At 37.5% G+C, this 19,912-nt stretch overlaps 2 protein-coding genes and 1 pseudogene across 4 annotated transcripts; all 3 read right to left on the bottom strand.

Annotated features, from left to right (window-relative positions):
• Nucleotides 1-858: 858 nt before the first annotated feature.
• On the bottom strand, nucleotides 859-8,066 carry LOC137745334 (uncharacterized). Its single transcript, XM_068485278.2, has 8 exons — nucleotides 7,445-8,066; nucleotides 6,255-6,623; nucleotides 5,912-6,171; nucleotides 5,154-5,295; nucleotides 4,606-4,977; nucleotides 4,356-4,487; nucleotides 3,683-3,811; nucleotides 859-3,543 (listed from the first exon to the last, which is right to left on the bottom strand). The coding sequence occupies exons 1-8, from the start codon at nucleotides 7,568-7,570 to the stop codon at nucleotides 1,270-1,272; spliced, it is 3,804 nt and encodes a 1,267-aa protein (XP_068341379.2). The 5' UTR covers nucleotides 7,571-8,066; the 3' UTR covers nucleotides 859-1,269.
• Nucleotides 8,067-10,518: 2,452 nt separating this feature from the next.
• On the bottom strand, nucleotides 10,519-14,573 carry LOC137746107 (protein CYTOSOLIC ABA RECEPTOR KINASE 4-like). Of its 3 annotated transcripts, none has more exons than XM_088680828.1 (8): nucleotides 14,438-14,573; nucleotides 13,861-14,078; nucleotides 12,910-13,163; nucleotides 12,703-12,829; nucleotides 12,343-12,616; nucleotides 11,706-11,838; nucleotides 11,525-11,611; nucleotides 10,519-10,845 (listed from the first exon to the last, which is right to left on the bottom strand). In XM_088680828.1, exons 2-8 carry the CDS (start codon nucleotides 13,958-13,960, stop codon nucleotides 10,720-10,722), a joined length of 1,101 nt encoding a protein of 366 aa, XP_088536954.1. In that variant the 5' UTR covers nucleotides 13,961-14,078; nucleotides 14,438-14,573; the 3' UTR covers nucleotides 10,519-10,719. The 3 variants fall into 3 exon arrangements, with proteins under 3 accessions (XP_088536954.1, XP_068342276.1, XP_088536955.1); XM_068486175.2 differs by having other exon boundaries at nucleotides 13,861-14,023; nucleotides 14,438-14,565; XM_088680829.1 differs by lacking the exons at nucleotides 10,519-10,845; nucleotides 11,525-11,611; nucleotides 11,706-11,838 and having other exon boundaries at nucleotides 12,339-12,616; nucleotides 14,438-14,561.
• An 884-nt stretch (nucleotides 14,574-15,457) lies between these two features.
• LOC148692473 (uncharacterized) lies at nucleotides 15,458-19,039 on the bottom strand (annotated as a pseudogene).
• Between the last annotated feature and the right edge of the window lie 873 nt (nucleotides 19,040-19,912).

Below are 19,912 nucleotides of genomic sequence, written 5' to 3'. Positions count from 1 at the left end.
TCTACATAAGTAATATAGTATATATAATATGAAGTTGGATGGGTACTATGTACATCAGCAAATTCGGACTTAAAATCAAGTTGGGGTTGGGTTGGTATGGGTCAACCCAACCCAATCCAATAAACAATCGAGTTGAGGTCGAATTGGGTTTGGGCAGATTTTTTCTTCATTCTAACCCTCCCGATTGGATTTGAAATCAAGTTAGGCATGAACAAATTCGGGCTAACCCAACCCAAGTTGCACTCCTACTAAATCGTGCACCAAATTATGTGGCACACATTCTACACCGTATAAATGTTTAGGATAGTGTTATTTGCACTACAAAAATGTAATTGTGCATTCCTTATAAGAATAATTTTCTTTCAAATTCACTTGACTTAAAATAAAATTTTGATTAATGACACTATTTAGTACACAAATTTAGTGTGCCTAGCACTATTCATTTTTTATGTGAGAAAGACTTGAAAGCGAGCCACTTCGTTCTTTTATAACATACATTGTATAATACTATTTAAACATAAATAAATAACTACTATATATTCCAAAAGGGGCGGGTTTGAATCGAAGGTTAAAATATCATTTCCTCTTGTTACCATCCTCTTTCCTTCCCACTTCCCGCACTTTTCTTTGTCTTTTTTTTTTTTTTTTTTTTCTATATAAAAAATTCAAAATAAAATGTTGACATGACTTAATCGTAACTGTTTAAATAAGAGGAAAGAGAAAGAAAGAGAGATTAGGAGGGACGAAAATCGTGATCACTAGATGGATATCAATCTAATGGTAAACAAAATTTCAAGCCATCAAAATTTATGTAACACGGAGTATTTCAGTGAGCATAATAAACTTGGAACTGAATGATTTGCACTGAAGACAACACATAACTTCCTCATCATATAAGCTCCATTATTTTCATCATCCAAGAAAATTCTTTTAATAAGAATGTTTCAGGAGGTTCAAAACCCTAAAACAAGCTCTAAAATACAAGAGAAAACTTCCATACCAACAAATTCTTCATTAATTAAGAAAAGAAAAAAGAACACTCTTCAAACTTTGTAGCACTCTCCCAACCTTTTTCTCTCTATTTAAGGGGGAAAAAACAATGGGGCGAATGAATAACTAAAACGAAAAACGCAAAACTATTGAGCTAAAAATTGGAATTTTTCAAAGGAAGATTATCGAGTACCAAATACCAACTACCACAAACCTTTGGTCGCCATGTAAGAAGATAGGGGACTGCATTCCTCAACAGCCACCTCACGCCCTCTTACCTCAGAAGAATTGAAACCTTATGCCATTACTTGCTGCAAACAGGTTGTATTCTTCAATGGTCGCCTCTTTCTTGTAACACGCCTGATCATTCTCAACATGATCCGAACATTTTAAAGGACAATCCACAACAGTCTGATCATCCGAAGGCATATATCCTGGTGGATTAGCAACAGGGCCCCCATAATGGAACAAGGAAAAGCCATCATTAATCGTATGCAATTTTCCAGAATTATCATCTTGCGCTCTTTCTCCAGTTGGTGGTGCTTGCCTTGAATATGCTCCACATGGATCCACACTCTCTGTATTAGCTTCATTGGGAGAGTCTTGCGTACACGGGGTAGATATCTGATTCTGCTCCTCTCTGTTGATGACTGGCTGATAAATTGGAACGGGGCCAGGGGTAAACAAGGGAGGTACGTGCTGCACAGGATACTGCATGCAGAAGCCTGAATTTCCATTTATACCATACCCAAGAGGACCAGCGTATAAGTAGTGGTTTGGAAATGTTAGTATTCCATTTGCTGGAGCAGCAGGCCATGAAACTGGACTTTGTTGATAGTAACCCATTGTTGAAGGACCTTGAAAAACGGGGAACTGTACATTTTGGTTATGCATTGGAGAAAGCATGCCATGATGCTGAGAACCCACATTAACAGCAGACAAACCATTATCAAAACTCCGAGCAATTTTTGTTGGATTCCCAAAAATGTTACTTCCTGCTCCACTCAGTGAAGGACCAATCGGTGTCCTGCTTTCCATAGACTCTCCTCTTTTTTCATTCTGATTATTCTCCATACCAACTTCATGGCACTCTCGGAAACCATTTTGAATGAATAGAGAAGTTTCCTTTCCTCCTGATTGCTGGCTGGCATCTTCTGAATCTGATGTAGACGAAGATTCCTGATGTCCATGATTTGATGACGTTGTATTGGTATCTCCCTCACTTAGGCATGATGAGCAGTTATCGGAATTAGAAGTGCTGCTCACAGTGGGGTCAGAAGTTCCATTTGATGCAGAGTCAATGGAACTAAGTACAGAACTGACAGGGCATAATCCAATCTCCTCATAAGTGGGTTTCACTGGGTTGCAAGAATCCTGTGCTCCCGCATGAAATTCACTCTGACAGTTGACAGCCATTCCTGTGCTGGATTTTCTTGATTCCTTTAAGTTCGTATCCTCATAAATTTCACCTGTATCTGCCCCATCTTCACCTGTACATATGTTACCAGGTGACTTCATGATTTTATCTTCATCCTTGAAAGCAGATGACCGCAAGGTAACATCGGAGTCTGAGTTACTTCTAGTATACAAGGGCTCCCATATTTTCTTGGGATGAACCAAATCTCTCCCAGGATTGTCCCCATAATTGATTTTGCTTTTGGGTCTTACACAACTAATTTGCATCTCTCCCACTTGGTTATACCTGTTACCGCGATATAATTGCTTGGACATATCTAATGCAGATTCTGACTGACTTGCAGTTTTATCCTCCCATCCCACTCTGGCAGCAGAAACATGGGGCTCTACCTTTGCTCTATATTCAGTGTTTTTGTTACAGCTGCAAGAATTGAATTCGTATCTGTCACTCATCCTGTTACTTGGGGAGCGAAACTTGTCAGTAAACTTAGGACCACTATGTCGACCATTGGACTTCAGGGCATTCACTCTTGATTGCCTATTTGATCCATTGATAACCCTTGATGGAGTCTCAAAATTATCAGCATTACATCTCGACTCGGATCTACTAACCACAGAAGCACTATCTGAAACAGCAGCATATCGGCGCTGGTCAGACCACTTCAAAGATGCCTCTAGTTGAGCTTCTCTCCTAAATTTCAATCTCCGTCGTGAAAACCTTGATTGCTCAACTGTAAAAGAACCAGTATCGCCTCTTCCATAGGTAATTTCACCATCAAGACTAGCATGACAGTGGTCTTCACTTTTTGAAATGATAAAATCATTTTGGAACTGATCATCAGGAATCTCAGCAGATCCAGGCCTAGATAGAATCTGATCATCAGCTTCACTAACTGAATCCTTGCAGCTAATGGAACTATTAGGCTCCTCATCAGCATTTAGTGATGATTCTTCCTTTGAGACAACATCAAGAGCAGGAGTTTCATTTACTTCAGAACATTCCGTATCTTTATCTTTCTCTTTCCCTTTCAACCTCTCCTTTCTTCGCAATTTTTTCTCTTTTTCTTTTGTTCTTCTCCTCTCTTTGCGCTCTTCTTCTTCACGCTTTTCTTTTTCTTCCTCTTCTAGAAGCTTCATCTGTAGGGAAAAGGTACAAAATCATCAGAAGTGTTCCTCCTAAATCGTAAAATGGCTGTTCTCATTTTTCTACCTAGTATGTTATCTTTTGAATATATGACAAGATTTATTCGGTCGGAAATATAACAAGATTTAAAACCTGCTTTTCAAGCGTAATTATATCTTTGCAAGCAATGTGAACTCGTTCTTCCAGCAGCTTTAGTGCAAGACAAACAAAGATGCTATGTGCATTTTGACGAGCTGTTCCTTCTCTAAATGCTTTTTCCACCTAAAAGATGGGCATTCAGAATCAGACAGAGAATACGTATATTACAGTCACACACAACGTTTGTATACTAACAAATCTGCCAGCATTCCACACACACACAGTGACTAGTTGTAGAGCATCATGCCAACATAAGTTTACCTTTGTCCGGAACACAAAAATTTAAGCACCCCTGAACACCCTTTCCCCATTATAGTTTCTCCAAGGAAAATGCAAGTTCTAAATACCATTTCCTCAATGGTTATATAAAAAGGTTTAAGCAGTAATAATAGTGAACTATTGTGATTGCATTCCCTAGAAACCATTGACAACACCAGTATTGACATCATTCCTTCCATAGAAAATATAACTGATCTCTCTTACTTTCCACATTGCACCCAGATGTCTTACAGACTGAATTGTATACTACCTAACAAGGTTTAAGAATACACTATGGTAAATGAAGGATCTTAATTTATGTTAACACAGGTAAACAAACAAGGAGTTGAGTGTATAAAATGAACAACGATGAACTTAACACACAATAACATCAGCAGACTGAACATGCCTGTTCCTTGAAAATAACAGTTGCAGCATCTAGAAGAAATTCTCGAGCAAGTTCAGGACTCTTCGCATGTTTTTGTGGACGGGAGCATTCTCCATCCAGTTCATTTCCATCTTTGTCCATGGAATCATCATCCTGACAAAACACATTAAATAACAACACTGCATGAGGTCTAGCCTCGTAAGATATAATATAGATCTCGACTGCCCCTGGAGAACATAGATAATAATAAGCCTGTAGGGATCTTAACTACCTCTTCTTCCTCTGCCTCTTCAGCATGTTCAAAAAATCTTCTAATACTTTCTCCTCTTGTGATTGTTACATAGCCGTCTCCGACTATAAGCCTACAGTGAACACATTCTTGACCCTTTAATGCATGAGCTTTTACAGAAAGCTCAGTGCAACGGCCATCTAGTTTCCAAGCCCTCAGGGTAATATAGCATGCACTTAAACCACCGAGCTCTAGATCATTAACCTTCACACTTCCATTCATGCCAACATTTTCAAATTCCAGAATGTCAGATTTTCCCTCGCCTGTTCCAACAGCCCATTCAAAATGATGGTATGTCCCAACAGTGTCAGCAAAAGTATGGCGCCAATCAGCTTGTACTGTGCCATCGGATACCTGAGATGACAGAAAAAAAAAGGATCAAAATGCCAGTCATATCATCTGTACTTATCACTAAAAAATAAACAAGGTCCAACTGTCCAAATTTTTCTCTCACCAGTTTGCTCTAAAAAGATTTAGAGAACACAGAAATCAGAGACAATTCAAAAATTAAAAAACATATGATGCCAGACCTCATACTGAAATGCGGTATCTGCAACACAAAACCAATTAGTGCAGCGAGGTTCCCTCCGCAAGCGCTTCAGCTCCTTTAGCTCCTTGAACTCACGAATAACATTCCTTCTGCAATCTCTGCAAAATCTCTTGCTATCAAACCTGTGACAGGAACATCAAAATCTTAAGACAACCAGAATAAAAGTAACCGATGAGAACTGCTAAGATATCTAAACATAAGGAGGCAATTGCTGCAAAAATAAGTTACATGACTCTATTTTAAGCAGTTTTAGAGGACCAAACAACGTATAAGTTCATGCTAGATACAAAACGGCCAGATGTTGCAAAATGAAAAGCCACTGGTAGATTAATCTTTCGCGTTATTCCTTTTTGTTCACCTGCATGGTTTTTGGTGAGGATTTTTAAATACCATCAATATACTTACTATGTGCACGAACCCAAATTCAAATTAATTCAAAAAAAAAAAAAAAAAAAAAAGTAGTGTTTCAGGCCTATGTAAAGCCTTCAAGGATGCATCAGCTAATAACGGACATCTATTTTACTAAATGAAGCTACTTTTCTCTTCCCTATTAGCTTCACCAGGCTGAACATCATCAATATCATTACTAATAATGCAGTCCCAATGGTAATAACCGAAACTTCCTCCACAACCCAAAACTAAACATACAGCGCTCCTTCAACCAGAAAGAAAAAATACATCGCTTCCACTATTTTATGTTGAATTTCATGAGAAAGGAATACATAAATGGCCAAACACCTGTACATGAGCCTCTCAATAAAATCCTCTTCCTTCATCCTAAGAAGAGACTGTCGAGTTTCCTCTCCGAGTGCTGACCAGAAATCTACCAATGTATCGCAAGAAAGCCTGGCAGTGTGCAATGCACATGTTTCTCTTGTTCCATGTCCTCTGCCATAACTTGCCATTCCTTGGCTTATCCAACCCCGACCTCCCCCACCGCATGCATCAGGATAAAGCAACTCACGTTCTCGTTCCCTTGCGCGTGCACTGTCAAACACCTGATTCAAGCAAAAAACTCAGCTATTAGAATAAAATTGGCTTGAACGCAATCTCATGAAATAATAAAATCATCAGAACTTACATTTTGAAGTCCCTTGAGAGACTTACAATACAGATAGCAGTCAATAAGTGTCAACGACCCCTCACGCGTTATGGTTAGACCACCCCAAGGATGGACAGATGGATCTGGGATTTCATCATGGCACCCATTATTAATACTTGATCCACCATCTTTTTTATTTTTTGAGGCCCTTGACCTGTTGCAGGATAGTTGCCCGCCTGTTCCCTCCTGCTTTAAAGACTTTCCATACACAACAATCTGCAAAAAACCTTCAAGCAATAACCCATTGCATCTAGAGCAGTACATGTTCTTCCGAGCTTGCTCAAAAAGTGTTTGCTTGTCAATCCTGAGAAGCTTCTGTCGAGCTTGTGGCGACAGATCACTCCAAAACTACGTCAAAAGTAGATATAACTTCGTAAGAGACTTGTCAGTCATCAATGAGTAAAAAAAAAATGCCCGCATAATTATAGGTTATCATACAATCCGTAAATTGCCAAAATTTATTGATACTACAAGGAACTTCATATTCAATCCCAACCAGAGACTCTATCAAACGAACCACAGACTGGGAAATGCATATCAATTATCAAGAAGCAATGAACACAACTTTTCTACCTGTTGCATCCTTGTGACGATGAAAGAGTCTACATGTGTGCGTCTGTGTTTAGGTTTTATGTCCAAGCCTGTAAGTGTTACTAACTTACTATAACAAAGTAATAAAGATGCACTAGATTTGGTAAAACCAGACAGCTTTATTTCAACTATCCTGCCGGGATAAAAAAAAATTACAACTTTTCTTTCTTTTGCACATACTTTTCTTCCGTTACCTCGCATATGAAGATCCTTTTGGAAACAAAAACGTAACGAGAAATGCTCTCCGATAACGGTACACATTACGCAATTATCAACTCAAATACATAATTACAAGATTATATTCTCACTAAGGACATACACACACACACACACACACAAACAAGTCAAGTGGATCTGATTAACGAAACAACGATATTCCAACGAAAACTAGCCCTCCAATGAACAATCACACATGTACAACCTCATAACTTGTTAGTACAATATCCAATTCAAACTCAAAACACCCATTAAGTTCATTAATCAAACACAATACCAAAAAAGTGATCCAAATTAATCTCATTTATCAACGCAATGTCAAAGCAAAAATCGAATAAATTAGAAGAAAAAAAATGAAGTACCTTCTGGAGCTGATTGTAGCTAACATCGTCGCGACGCTTGGACCAAAATCCGTTGGACGAAGACAGTGAGTAAATGGGCGACGAACCATCACTGAATTGGTCATTTCTCTGAGCTAAACCGGGCATATTTGGTTCAAAATTCTCATTCACCGGCTCTTCCCATCCCCGGGCACGCGTTCGCGGTCCGATTCGGATTCAATCCGATCGAAAATCGAGCATTCCAATCAATAAAACCACAAGGGGAATTAATCTGGGAATTATAGATCGAGGAATGGATGGTTTTAGGATAGAAATGAATTGCGTCGGAGGTGAATCCGATTGGGATACTGGGTTGAATTGAAACGGATTGGATTGGATTGGATTGGATTGCAGGGTGAGAAACTGAGAAGGGAGGGGATGTAATGGGGGTTTTGGTTGAGGACGGTGAGATTTGGTGCTGCGTATATATTTGCAGAGAGAGAGAGAGAGAGAGAGAGAGAGAGAGGGGAAGGCTTTGGTGATGGTAGCTATATAAGGGAGGCACGGTTAAAACGAAATGAGCGAGAGAAGGAGAGAAGGAGAGAAGGGAGAGAGAGAGAGAGAGAGAGAGAGAGAGAGAGAAATACTGTTCCGTTAATTTAACAGGATTAATTTAAAATCCCAAGCTAAAATAATTTCCTAGTTGTACAGTACTCACTATTCGTCCGTATCTGACTTATGGGGGCCCACTTGGTCGTTTCGGTAAGAAAAGCACATTCTGTCGCCACTATTTCCACATAAATTACCAAAATTGTTCATTAGAAAAGAAATTACCAAAATTGTTCTTTCAAAGTGGAATCATTTTATATCAATTTTCTGTCATATCACAATTTAACGATAATTTTTATATTAATATTAAAGTATATTGTGATAAAAATACAAAATGACAAAATATCTCATTCTTGAGAATCTTCTTAGCATTTCTCAAAAAATAAATAAAAATAAATAAATTTCTCTTCTCATATTCAGTAATTTTGGGTCAGATATTGTTCATCCTTGTATGCTTATTTTCACAATCAGGTTTTTCACATAACAATTTATGTCAAAAATGCTACTTTTTTTTTAGTAAATAACAACTATCTTTTGAAGTGGCATTAGATGTGTTGTACTTACGAGTTACATGAATGTTATTCTGATATTATGTAAGTTGTTTTTTTTATCTCTATGTTGCTTATATGACATATGGTAATTCACGTTGCATCGATTTCGGCGTACATGCAAGTCAAAAATTGATCAACCGAGTATTACGTCATATAACAAACATGTGAGATTGACAAGGGAGTCTATTGTGTAATGATTTGTAAATTTATGATTGTTTTTATCAATCTAAAAAAATATCAACCAACTTGTCGCATACTTCAAATTACATTTATCCGAAGTGTAATTGATTGAAGCAAAAATTTAAAACCTATTCAACCATTAATTAATCTATATCTAATTTTAAGACTATAAGTAGCATTTGGTTTGCGTTGCGCAAAAGGTATACAAGCCCGATGAAGTGACGATGAGAATGGAAAACCCCACAAAGGTTGTATAAGTAAGCCTCGCATACCAAGCCTATCAAGAGTCAAATTCAAACGACAGATAGTTCCTCGGTAAGTGCTTTTACACTTTTATTGAATGTTTATTTGCTTTTACACGATTAGCTAGCAATAATTTGATCAAATTCTCTTTGACAATAATCGAATTTAAAACTTCTCATTTTCTTATATTAGAGAAAACACAAGGAGCACATATAGGTCCTTTACCACACCCCTAGCCGCACCTCCCTCTAGGGTTTGACACCTAGGCCCTCTACCTGTCAAGCCCATTCGCTTGCCCGCTTTAGGTTTGTGACTTTTACACCTATTTTAGTTGCACAAAATCAAACCGAAGCCAAACCATTTTTCTACACTATGATTCAGTTTCAAACGAAACCATTTCAAAACCATATAAATCGAATCATTAGGTATAGCTTGATTTGGTTCGTGTTTCGGTTTTGATTTTCAATTCCATATGTCTACACCTATGATATTCTGTTCAATAATCTAACACGTGTTATTAGAAAAAAATTAAATTAAAAATTGATTAGTGAGCAGCGCTGTTGACCCTTGTGCTATATGTTGACATTTTGCTCCTTTGTTAGGATGGGATGGCATAGTGTAGTCACTCTGTCGACACATAATGTTTGATACATTATATGGCGTTACATAACATCTTAATTATTTAGAGTTCATTTTAATTTGTTTTTAAAAATAGTTGAAAGTATTTTTTTTGAAAATATTTTTTGAATCAATCTTGGTAATGAACCTTTTCGCTTCCTAAAATATGGCACACACTACCTTATATTTAGGCCAACGCTGTCATGGCTCAACTGCCATAATCTTCATTTTCTCCTCTATTTCATATTATTAGAGAGACGAGCCAAATGTCTACTTCCAACAACATCAATATTGTCCCCAACTAATTAATTACCACCTACACAGTTCGACATGTATGGGGCTTTATCACAAAAGGCTTTAGTATTAGTTGAAGTGGTATGAACTTTTGTACTAGAAACAATGGTATCTCCAATTATAGCCCATCTGAGATGTAAAATATATCTTTTCTCACCATCCCCAGGTGTTAGAATTTAAACTCTTTTTATAAATAAAAAATAAAAAATAAAAATAAATAAATAAATAAAAAAAGATATGTGAGATATTTCAACACCTGCCGAGTGTCATTTGCAAGTCCCTTGCAGATCACGTATGGCCATTTTCTAAAATAGCCAATTGGCTCTAAACATCAAAGCTTTATGCTACAAGCTCAATTATTCGCACTCAAGTGTTGATTTCATACAACAAACACAACGAACTGTGGCCGAGGCTCCCATTAACTCCGCTTTTTGGTTGTAAGTTCTCTCAAGTATATATCACAAATCTCATTCGAGCAGATCATCGTATGGCGGATATTTGCATTCACAGTTTGTATATGTGTTGATGGTATATTTTTTTGATCTGAATCATAGTTTCTAAACCTTTTCATTTCAAGTGACATGAGATTTAGAAATGAATAAGCAAATACAAGAGAGTTGATTGAACTAGAGAATAACTAGGACTGCTTTCTTGATTAAACTAGATAAATGACAAATTCAGAACGAATCCTTGTAATCGACAGTGTATCGATTCAGTGGAGCGTGGGAATAGGATTACAAAGAAGAAAGATAGGTTACAAAGCACACGTACACAAGACAAGTTGCTGATTCTGCATGCATGCACGTGGTAGAGTATACATGGTTAGGCATTTGACTCTGGGCCTGCGGGTTTTGCGTTTAGCAGTGGCTGTAAAGCCTTCACAACGATGGTCATGTTTGGCCTGAAGTCAGCTTCGTACTGTACACAAAGTGCTGCCACTGCTGCCAACTGAGACATTGCGCATGAAAACCAAAGTTTTAGAAACTAATTACATATCAAGTTGATAGCCTAAGGTATGCCTGCCTTATTGAAACAACAAAGAAAGGGTTTCCCATCAAATCCTGTAGTGTCGTATAATATACCCACGCCCATCGATGGCTAATAGTCACCCACGCAGGTGTGAGCTACCACTAATATTCACACTGTTAGTATGTCGTCCTGTGCTACGAAATTAATATATAGTAATATTAAAACACTCAGAGAAGGAGTAGCGCGTTATGAGAAACTAGGAGTGTGAATAGCTTTACCCTATGGGCTCATTTAGTGTTTAGGTGCAATATATTCAAGTTATGTTGAAGGAAGAAGTGAAAACTTGTTTCCGACTTGAATGTAGAAGATTAATCACTCGTTAAGTAAACTTTATTCCCTTCCAATCCTCCCCAAAAAAAATGGAAAACTGGAAGAGATGACACTGTCTAATCCCTTGTGATCCCCTAAAAAATCATTCACCTCTACCTTCAATATACCTTGAATTTTATGAGTTACCCAATTCATTCCAATTCTAGGCACCAAACGAGTCTTATATATAACTGTTACGAGAATGTGAATTTGGTCTCTTTTTTTTTTTTCATGGGATTCCTAGATTGTTCATAGTAAGTTTGTTAAGAGAAAGGATTTTAAAGCAAACCTTAGCAATTGCCTTTGGTGGGCAGTCATTGTTTAGCTTGGGATCAACACACTGCTTTACTTTGTCCTCGCTCAATCTTGGAGTTGCCTGTAATGTTTAATTTGTATGTGGATTCAGATTAGAGGGCTTTAGAAAGCACTGCTAAAAGCAAGTTAGAGAGTCTTGAGAAATTTATGTGTACCCAAGTAACAAGACTTTGTTGCCCCTTTGGCATTGTATGATCTACAGGTTTTCTCCCTGTCAAAAGCTCTAGTAAAACAACCCCAAAACTGTAAACATCACTCTTCTGAGTAATTTGTCCTGTCATCGCATACCTGAATAAAAACTAAAATTAAAAGCAATGATTTTATAATTAAAGGAGGAAATTACAAGCAAACATAAGGAGAAAATATCATGCACGATGGCAAAATGCTAGAGTTAGTGCAGATTATATAACGGGTTCTATGCAAGATATGTATCTACTCAACCGTGTTTTGGAGATCATAAAGGTAAGATGCTTAATTATATTTTCTTGCCAGTTGTCTGACAATGTAAGACACTTAATTATGTTTACACAGACTACATGAATCTAGACCATTAATTGGTTGATTTTTGTTTCAATGTGATCTAATTCCACAATACGAACATAAGTCTAAGAAGAGAATATTACCCTATATATACAAAACTTAGTATGTACCATATCCATCACTATATAACCATTATAGGGGACATAAATACATCAAGATCAAGCTAACATACAACTTCTAAGCTAGTAATGTTCCTTCTATTAGATTAGTAGAATCAAATCAAACATTCAGAAAACAATAACCGAGGCTTACTCAGGAGCGTGATAGCCAAATGTTCCCAAGACTCTAGTCGAGTGCAGTCGCGCTGCTGTGTCTGATGACTGATTTGTCAAGTTGAAGTCCGCAATTTTGGCAACATGGTCATCAAAAAGCAGGACGTTGCTAGATCTGATGTCGCGGTGAACTATTGAAGGTTGAACCTTTTCGTGGAGATACTCAAGGCCTTTGGCTGCACCAAAGGCAATTTTAATTCTCTGATTCCAACTAAGAACTGGACCCGGTTCAGCCCCTTGTACTCCTTTCCTTCCTGCAGCAGAAATAGTGGATAAAACGAATCGATTTTCAACGAATTGTAGAAACAAAAACAAAAGCAAATTATGTAACCGAGTATACCATGTAATATGTCATGTAAAGATCCCATGGCTGCAAACTCATATATCAAAATTCGGTTATTTGCCTCCGAGCAATACCCCATCAACTCCACAAAATGCCCATGCTTAAGTCTTGACACTGTTGATAACTGCGCAAGATTGATCCAGCATTTTAAGTAAAATATGCAACATTGTCTTTGTCGAGAAAACATAAGGTCCCAAATCTTACTTGTGCTGAAAAATCAGAGTCCTCTTGTGATGAACCCGTATCCAATTTCTTTATTGCAGCAGCCTTACCATTACTCAATTTTGCATGGAAAACCCGGCCATAAGAACCTTCTCCTATCAAAGCCTTCTGACCAAAGTTACCCGTTAACCTATTTAGTTCATCCAAAGACATAGATGGTATTTCGATGGGTAAGACCTTCTGTGGAGCTCCACTTTTGACCGTATTAGAACCCCTTGGCTCTCCCCTGTCATTGCCTGCAACACAATGGAATGGTTTGTAATGCTTGACAAGGTGCATGCTAGTTTGTGACACAAGTATGCATATGCATGAAGGTTGAAAATATGTTTGACATACGGAAAGATTGAATTTGTTAGTTTGTTGTCCACCGATTATCTAATTAACAACTTAATCTTTGACAAGGTCATGTGATCATTGTCTGACATGGTATCAGAGCTCTCGTTTCTATAGGCTCTCAACATCAAACCTCCAACCTCATTCCACACCATATTTATTCCGGTTACATTAGATTTTGCCCGCCCTCAGTCACCATTTGGGCTAACCCCAAAACCACTTTTTTAATAATCCGTGAGTTGAAATTTTCCTACAGGTGTGCGGTCATCTGAATGGTTATCCATTCCTATCCAATCCTAAAGGCCTCATGACGGGTCGAGCAATTGTCGAATAGACTTAAGCTAAGAAGTTGGACAACCAAACTGCTAATACAGCCGCCCATACTGAAATTCCTCAATAATTAGCAGTAACGAGCTGCATTTTTGCTTAAGCAATGGATTTTGACTTGACCTAGCAAACAAGTTAATAGAACCTTGCATGGTTAATTAGAACTTGTCATTTGAATGAAATTGCCCTCTAATAATTACCACCAACACAATGGTCCTCATAAATCCCAATAGGGCAAATGATTTGAAATTAAGAAAGATTAAAAAAAAATACCTCCTCCTCCTCCATATGTATTCCCACCTCTGGGTGGGGCGGTGTATTGATTAGCAGGTGGGCCGAAGTTTTCCTCCTCCGCACCCCCGCAACACATCATTTTTCAAGTAGTGGTGACACAGCAAGATTAACGACCCATGTATCACCACCAATTGCTAATATTCTACACAATTAATTTTATTCAGCACCAACAAAAATATTTCTGAATAAAATTATTCCTGCAATTCCAAAAAATCCCACATCAACTTATCTACAATAAACAAAAAGGAAAGATCAGCCTTTAAACTGCATCCTATATGTTTCGTTTTTGTCCAAAATTTATGAATAAATATAAATACGAATCAAACAGAAGACCAAGAATTTAAGATCTATTTGGTTTCTGGGTAACCAAAATAGAAAATGAAAACCAACCATAAGGATGATTACATCTTGTTAAAAATATATAATAAATATATAAACCAATCACTTAGAACAAATCTCAAAAGCAACGTGGACAGTTTTTACAGAAGAAGATCAACGGAAATATGACACAAGTTGAAGAAATGCAGGTTGAATAAATGATGAAGTGAAAACTGACCTGGGAATTTAAAGAATGGTGAGGAACCAGAGGAGGGGCAGAGAAGAAACGGAGGAAGAAAACAGCAACGTTTTGATAAATATTTGTGTAGATTTGTCTGTGATTGACGGGCTTTCTGTTTTGGGACGACAGAGAGAGAGAGAGAGAGGGAGAGAGAAAGAGAGAGGGCACGTCATGCGTCACTGTTTCGCGGGAAACTCGGGCATAAAACAAACCCTACTTCGTCTACGTTTACATGTCACCACGTTGCACGTCCCCCTTTCTATTTGCTATTTCTCATCATGCATGCATGATGTTTATGGTAATACAACCACCAAAACTTCACCATACGGGTGCCTTTGTATGACTGGCTGGTGTGATTTGGGAGTGTTTTAAGTTAATGGAAGACAGAGCACATGCATTAGGTGTGGGGGAGCAAAGTCAAGCGGGATTAGGAATCAAATGTATTTTTGACAGAAAAGCTACTAACACACCTTGACAAATTAAATAGGGGTATTTGTCGTTTCCCCCCTGAACTTGTAAGGAACTGCCAATTTCCCTCCTGTACTTTAATTTTAGCCAATTACCCTCCTGAACTTGTATAATTGGCCAATTTACCCCCTGATGTTAGATTTGAGAATTTTCCATCCAATTTTCCATCCAACTCAGTCACATGCACAGCACGTGCCAATTTTTTTAGGGTAAAAAAGTAATTTTATCCATAATGTGGACATTCTATTTTTCTTCTTCTCTTCCGCTAGTTCACTTCGAACAATTTTATCTAAATTAACCATAAAAGTCTAATTAGCAACTGCAAAATATTGGCTCAGCGCCCAGTTTACCAAAATGAAATTAACGATTCTTACTACAATAAAGTTAACAGCATCCACAAAAAATATGCAACAGACTTGCACCTAGTGCCAAAACCAATAAAACCTATCAATTTTATAGTTCTGCAGCATAATCCCATTAAAAGAACAACTTAACCTCAACACCAAATATTTTCATTAACAGTACGAAAGGCCCTCCAACACATCATAGTTACACTCTCCATGGTCTTGCTTTTTTGGCAACATGTTGGGGTTGTGATGCCATTTCATTAGCCTTCCTTGTGACTTGATTCACACGACCACCTCGGATCACCTATTTCAATTCAACACGGAAGCAACAAAAATGTTACCAAACCCAAAACAACAAAAATTAATCTATAACAATTTTTTTTTTAAATTAAAAAAGACAGATTCTTGTTATTACATGTAGTTTAGAAGTTCCTTGTGGCCTAGTTTGAGATGGAGCATCCCATGAGTGGTGATGTGCACCAATTTCCTACATCAAAACCATTTATACCCAATTAGTAATTTCATACAATTGCATATATAGTAGAGTCAAACACAATATAAGTATTTGATACAAGTCCAATTTACAATTACCTTTGCAACTATGCTCAATCCTTTTGCTTTTGAGTTAAGACCACTTATTGTGTTATTTCCTTTTGGCGTTTTAGGTCCTTTTGCATTTGAGCTAGACCCTTTAGATATGCTTGTACCGACTGTTCGCCCATGACTCTACATTATTTATGCTCACTTAGCGACTAGATAAGTGATATAACAAGACTCAAAATAAATACAATCCTTGTTGATCAAATTACCTCTTTTGTGAGTCCAAAACCTTGTTGTGATTGTAGTAGCCCTTGTGGACAACTTGTTTTGTTGTGTCCTTCCTCCCCACAGGTTTGGCAATGCATTACAACATCATACTTAGCTTTGTTGCCCCCTTCTTTATCTCATCTGGTGCTTTTGTTCTTTTGCCTTTAGGTCTTCCAGGTTGTTTGTGGTAAAAAGAGGGTTTAATAGGCCTAAGGTAGGTTCTCTTCCACTGTTCTTTTTCAGGCATAGGAGCAATATACCCTTCATAACACCTATCATAAGCTGGCCTTTTGTAAAGTGAGTGAACAAACAATTGTGGACTAGCCTCCTTCCTAGCAATTGCGGATATAGCATGGGGACAAGGAATGCCACATAGCTGCCACTTCCTACAAGAGCAAGTGTGCCTTTCCAAATCTACTGCAAACATACTACCAACCAAAGTATGCACTTGATATTGACCATTCCCTGAATAATTGGCAAAACAACTGAAACTATCCATTTGATTTTTTTCAACAATCTTTAAAATTCTAGGTCCAACTTGTTGCGTCCACTTAGCTTCTCTTAGCCTAGCCATTCTCAACATCAAATATTTTTGAATCCTTTGTAACATCGTAATAATCGGTTTATCTCTTGCATCTAAAATTGCAGAATTAAATGACTCACACATGTTATTCAATAACAAATCACACTTTACCGATGTTCTGAAATAAGATCTGCTCCAATGGCAAGGTGGCTTATCAGCTAGCCATTCCACTGCCTTATCAGATTGATTATTCATCACCTCAATTTCAGCTTCAAAAGCAGGTACAGTAGTTGCTCTTACTGTTGCCCACAATCTATGTTTTAAGGCAAGTCCAGTGTGACCTGCACTTCTAAAATTATTATGCAAATATCTAACACAATGTATGTGTTCTGCAGTTGGCATCAGACTCCGAATAGCATCGCCTAGTCCTTTTTGTTTGTCAGTGATGAATGTCCAAGCATTTCCATTCTCAATTCCCACATCCTCGAAAAAGATCTCCAAAAACCAAGTCCAAGTCTCCCTATTTTCCACCTCCACAACAGCAAATGCTATTGGAAACATGTCGTTATTGGCATCAACACCAACAGCACTTAAGATTTGACCAGGATGGGGTCCCTTAATATGACATCCATCAAAACCTACTATAGACCTACACCTTTGTTGAAAGCCTTTCTTCAATGCAGCAAAGCATATGTACAACCTTTTAAAAATAGGGTTTTCACCTTGGAAATCTATTTTTACTTTGATAGTACTCCCAGGATTTCTCACTTTCAACTCTTCCAGGTAATCCCAAAGCTTGGCATATTGCTCATCTATACTACCTTCTGTTACTTTTTTGGCAATTCTCTTTGCTTTGTAAACTTGGTTTTTTGTTATGTCAATACCATAATGCTTTCTCACAAGTTCCATGAAACCAGTCACACTCATATCGGGTTTCAATCTAAGCTCCTCATCGAACCGATCAGCTAACCAAGAGGAGGTGGCAAATTTAGAATGCTCCTCCCTTACACAAATGTGTTCAGGATTATAGGTTTTAATTCTAACTGTTGGTCCCTTCCCCACAAAAGAGGCATACAATTTCCATTGACAAGGTACTGCAGCTTTTCCTAGACATTTGATCCGTAATCTGTTGGAATCATTCACTGCCCAATCTAACGGTGGACAAACAGACACGCCATATGCCCTTACTGCCTCCCTGCATTGTTTCATGTTTGGGAATTCCAACCCTAGATGAAGAGTGGGATTAATTTTATCTGACTCTCTCCTATATTGAGGTAGCTTAGGTGTTTTGAGTCTTCTTCTAACCCTCACATTGGCTTCACGCTCTTCAGACTCAGACCTAACACTATCTAAATCTTCTGAATTGTATTCTTCAGTGGAGATCTCACCAAGTTCTCTGTGTGTTTCTTCAATAGAATCACTCGCTACAATCTGATCAAACAAGACATCATTTGCTTGTACATTTTTTGCACCTTTATCATCATCTTCCTCAGATTGTTCATAGTCAGAATCCTTGAACTTAAGAGTAATCCCATCGTCATCTTCCTCTTTTTCTGAATCTGTAACCTCTTCATTTATTCCTTATACAGTGTCTCCAACAACCTTCACACTCCTATTTTCTTCATATTCATCATCCGCATTAAACCCCTCAAATTGAACATCCATATCAACAAATGTAGCTGCACACGGATCACTCCCAAGATTGTTTGTGATTTTCCTTAAGTCAACCAAGTATAACAAATGCAACCTAACTTGAGGAGATATGAGTGAAACCCACTGAAACACATCTGCATCGCATTCAATTTGCAAAAAACCCTTTATTTGGTGCCAATAGTAAAAACCTACAGTCTCTTTATTATACCCAAGCACTATAGCAACCTCATACAGATCAAGCATGGACATATAATCTTTAGTATAATTGTCAACCCACTGTACAATACCACCCACATACTGACCAGCTTTAAAGTGACCACCATGGTGTATTTCAAGTGTGAATAGGTCATGATTACCTACAACAAATGCATTAAAATCTAATCAGAATGAAGATGGTTCACCCAATTAAATGTGTCTTTTATGTTGACAAAAGTGTGAAGCAACCCTAAACCCTAAACCCAAGTACGTTACAGTTAATTTGTAGGACATGTTTGTGGACTTTGGGAAAAACTAAAGATCATTAAGTCCCTCAATTTATTCACATGTAAGTGTATAAGGGTTGTTTTCATCTCTTCTGGAAGTTCAATGCTTTGGTTGAAAAGGCAAAGATGAATCTGAATAGCATTGAAATCCCAACCTGGACAATTACAACAACACCTAGAAAGCTTACGTGAGGGATAGACAGAGAGAATAATTTGATAATTATTTGCTTGGTCTGTATCTTGGAGGAAATTGAGAAGGAAAAATTGAAAACTTACTGTATCTTGGAGGATGTCCACCATCTCTGACCACGATACTCATCGTTCCCCTGCTTCCTGATTATCTTTTCTCAAATTGTAATCCTAGGATGCGGCTTGCGTTCCCCTGCTTCCCCATATACCCGACATCGATTAGGTTTGGTTGTGGTATATGATTACCTTTTTACCCTCACACCATTAGCATGTGCCAAGCATGTGACCAAATTGGATGGAAAATTGGATGGAAAATTTTAAGATACAACGGTAGGGGGTAAATTGGTGAATTACACAAGTTCAAGGGGGTAATTGGCTAAAATTAAAGTTCAGGGGGTAAATTGGCAACTCCTTACAAGTTCAGGGGGGAATTCGGTGAATACCTCAATTTTTAAATAATCAAAATAAAATGGCAGTTAATTAAAAGATAGCCTTGCAGCAAGTCATAGGACTCAGAGCATTTGATTACTATCAAAACTCAAAGGAACTGCGGTTTGATGCATACTTGATTTATTTGGCCTTATTCATGGATTTTTTTTTCCTACATTCTTCTTAGAGCTGTTGGATTGATCTTATTAGAAATACCATAGTTTAGTACATTCTATTATTCTTCATTTAAACTTTATTTCTAACACTCTAAACGGAAGTTTCAACACCTACAACAAAGTATTGGTTAAGAAAGAAAAATTAGTGCGGCACACTACGCACGAGTTAATTATATGCTCTTTCAATTGAAATAACATACATAACAGTAAATCGCATGTGAACAATGTAAAAGAATGCATTAAAAACATACAGTTGATTGACTAATAAATATTAAATTGTAATTATTATTTTATGTTTTCATTTTGTGTGATTCTGTTTCCTCTACTGCAATTACAATCGTGTCTGCAGAGAAAAAAAAAAGTACGAAAGTAGGTGCAATAAGATATGCTAAATTAAT

Source organism: Pyrus communis, chromosome 12 (assembly GCF_041283825.1).
Source record: "Pyrus communis isolate YQ-2024b chromosome 12, ASM4128382v1, whole genome shotgun sequence".
Classification (NCBI taxonomy): domain Eukaryota; kingdom Viridiplantae; phylum Streptophyta; class Magnoliopsida; order Rosales; family Rosaceae; genus Pyrus; species Pyrus communis.
Note: the sequence above shows the minus strand (reverse complement) of the source record. Positions and strands in the feature narration are given on the sequence as shown.

Bases quoted from the DNA above. Each gene is read 5' to 3' on its own strand.
- LOC137745334 (XM_068485278.2), bottom strand. From the start codon at position 7,570: ATGCCCGGTTTAGCTCAGAGAAATGACCAATTCAGTGATGGTTCGTCG. The intron at 3,812-4,355 runs GCATGTTCAGTC...CCCATCTTTTAG, and splicing joins CTGTTATTTTCAAGGAACAG to GTGGAAAAAGCATTTAGAGA. The intron at 3,544-3,682 runs GTTTTAAATCTT...TTTTCCCTACAG, and splicing joins TAATTACGCTTGAAAAGCAG to ATGAAGCTTCTAGAAGAGGA.
- LOC137746107 (XM_088680828.1), bottom strand. From the start codon at position 13,960: ATGATGTGTTGCGGGGGTGCGGAGGAGGAAAACTTCGGCCCACCTGCT. The intron at 12,617-12,702 runs GTATACTCGGTT...TTTCTGCTGCAG, and splicing joins TTTACATGACATATTACATG to GAAGGAAAGGAGTACAAGGG. The intron at 11,839-12,342 runs GTAAGCCTCGGT...GTTTTTATTCAG, and splicing joins TTTGGCTATCACGCTCCTGA to GTATGCGATGACAGGACAAA.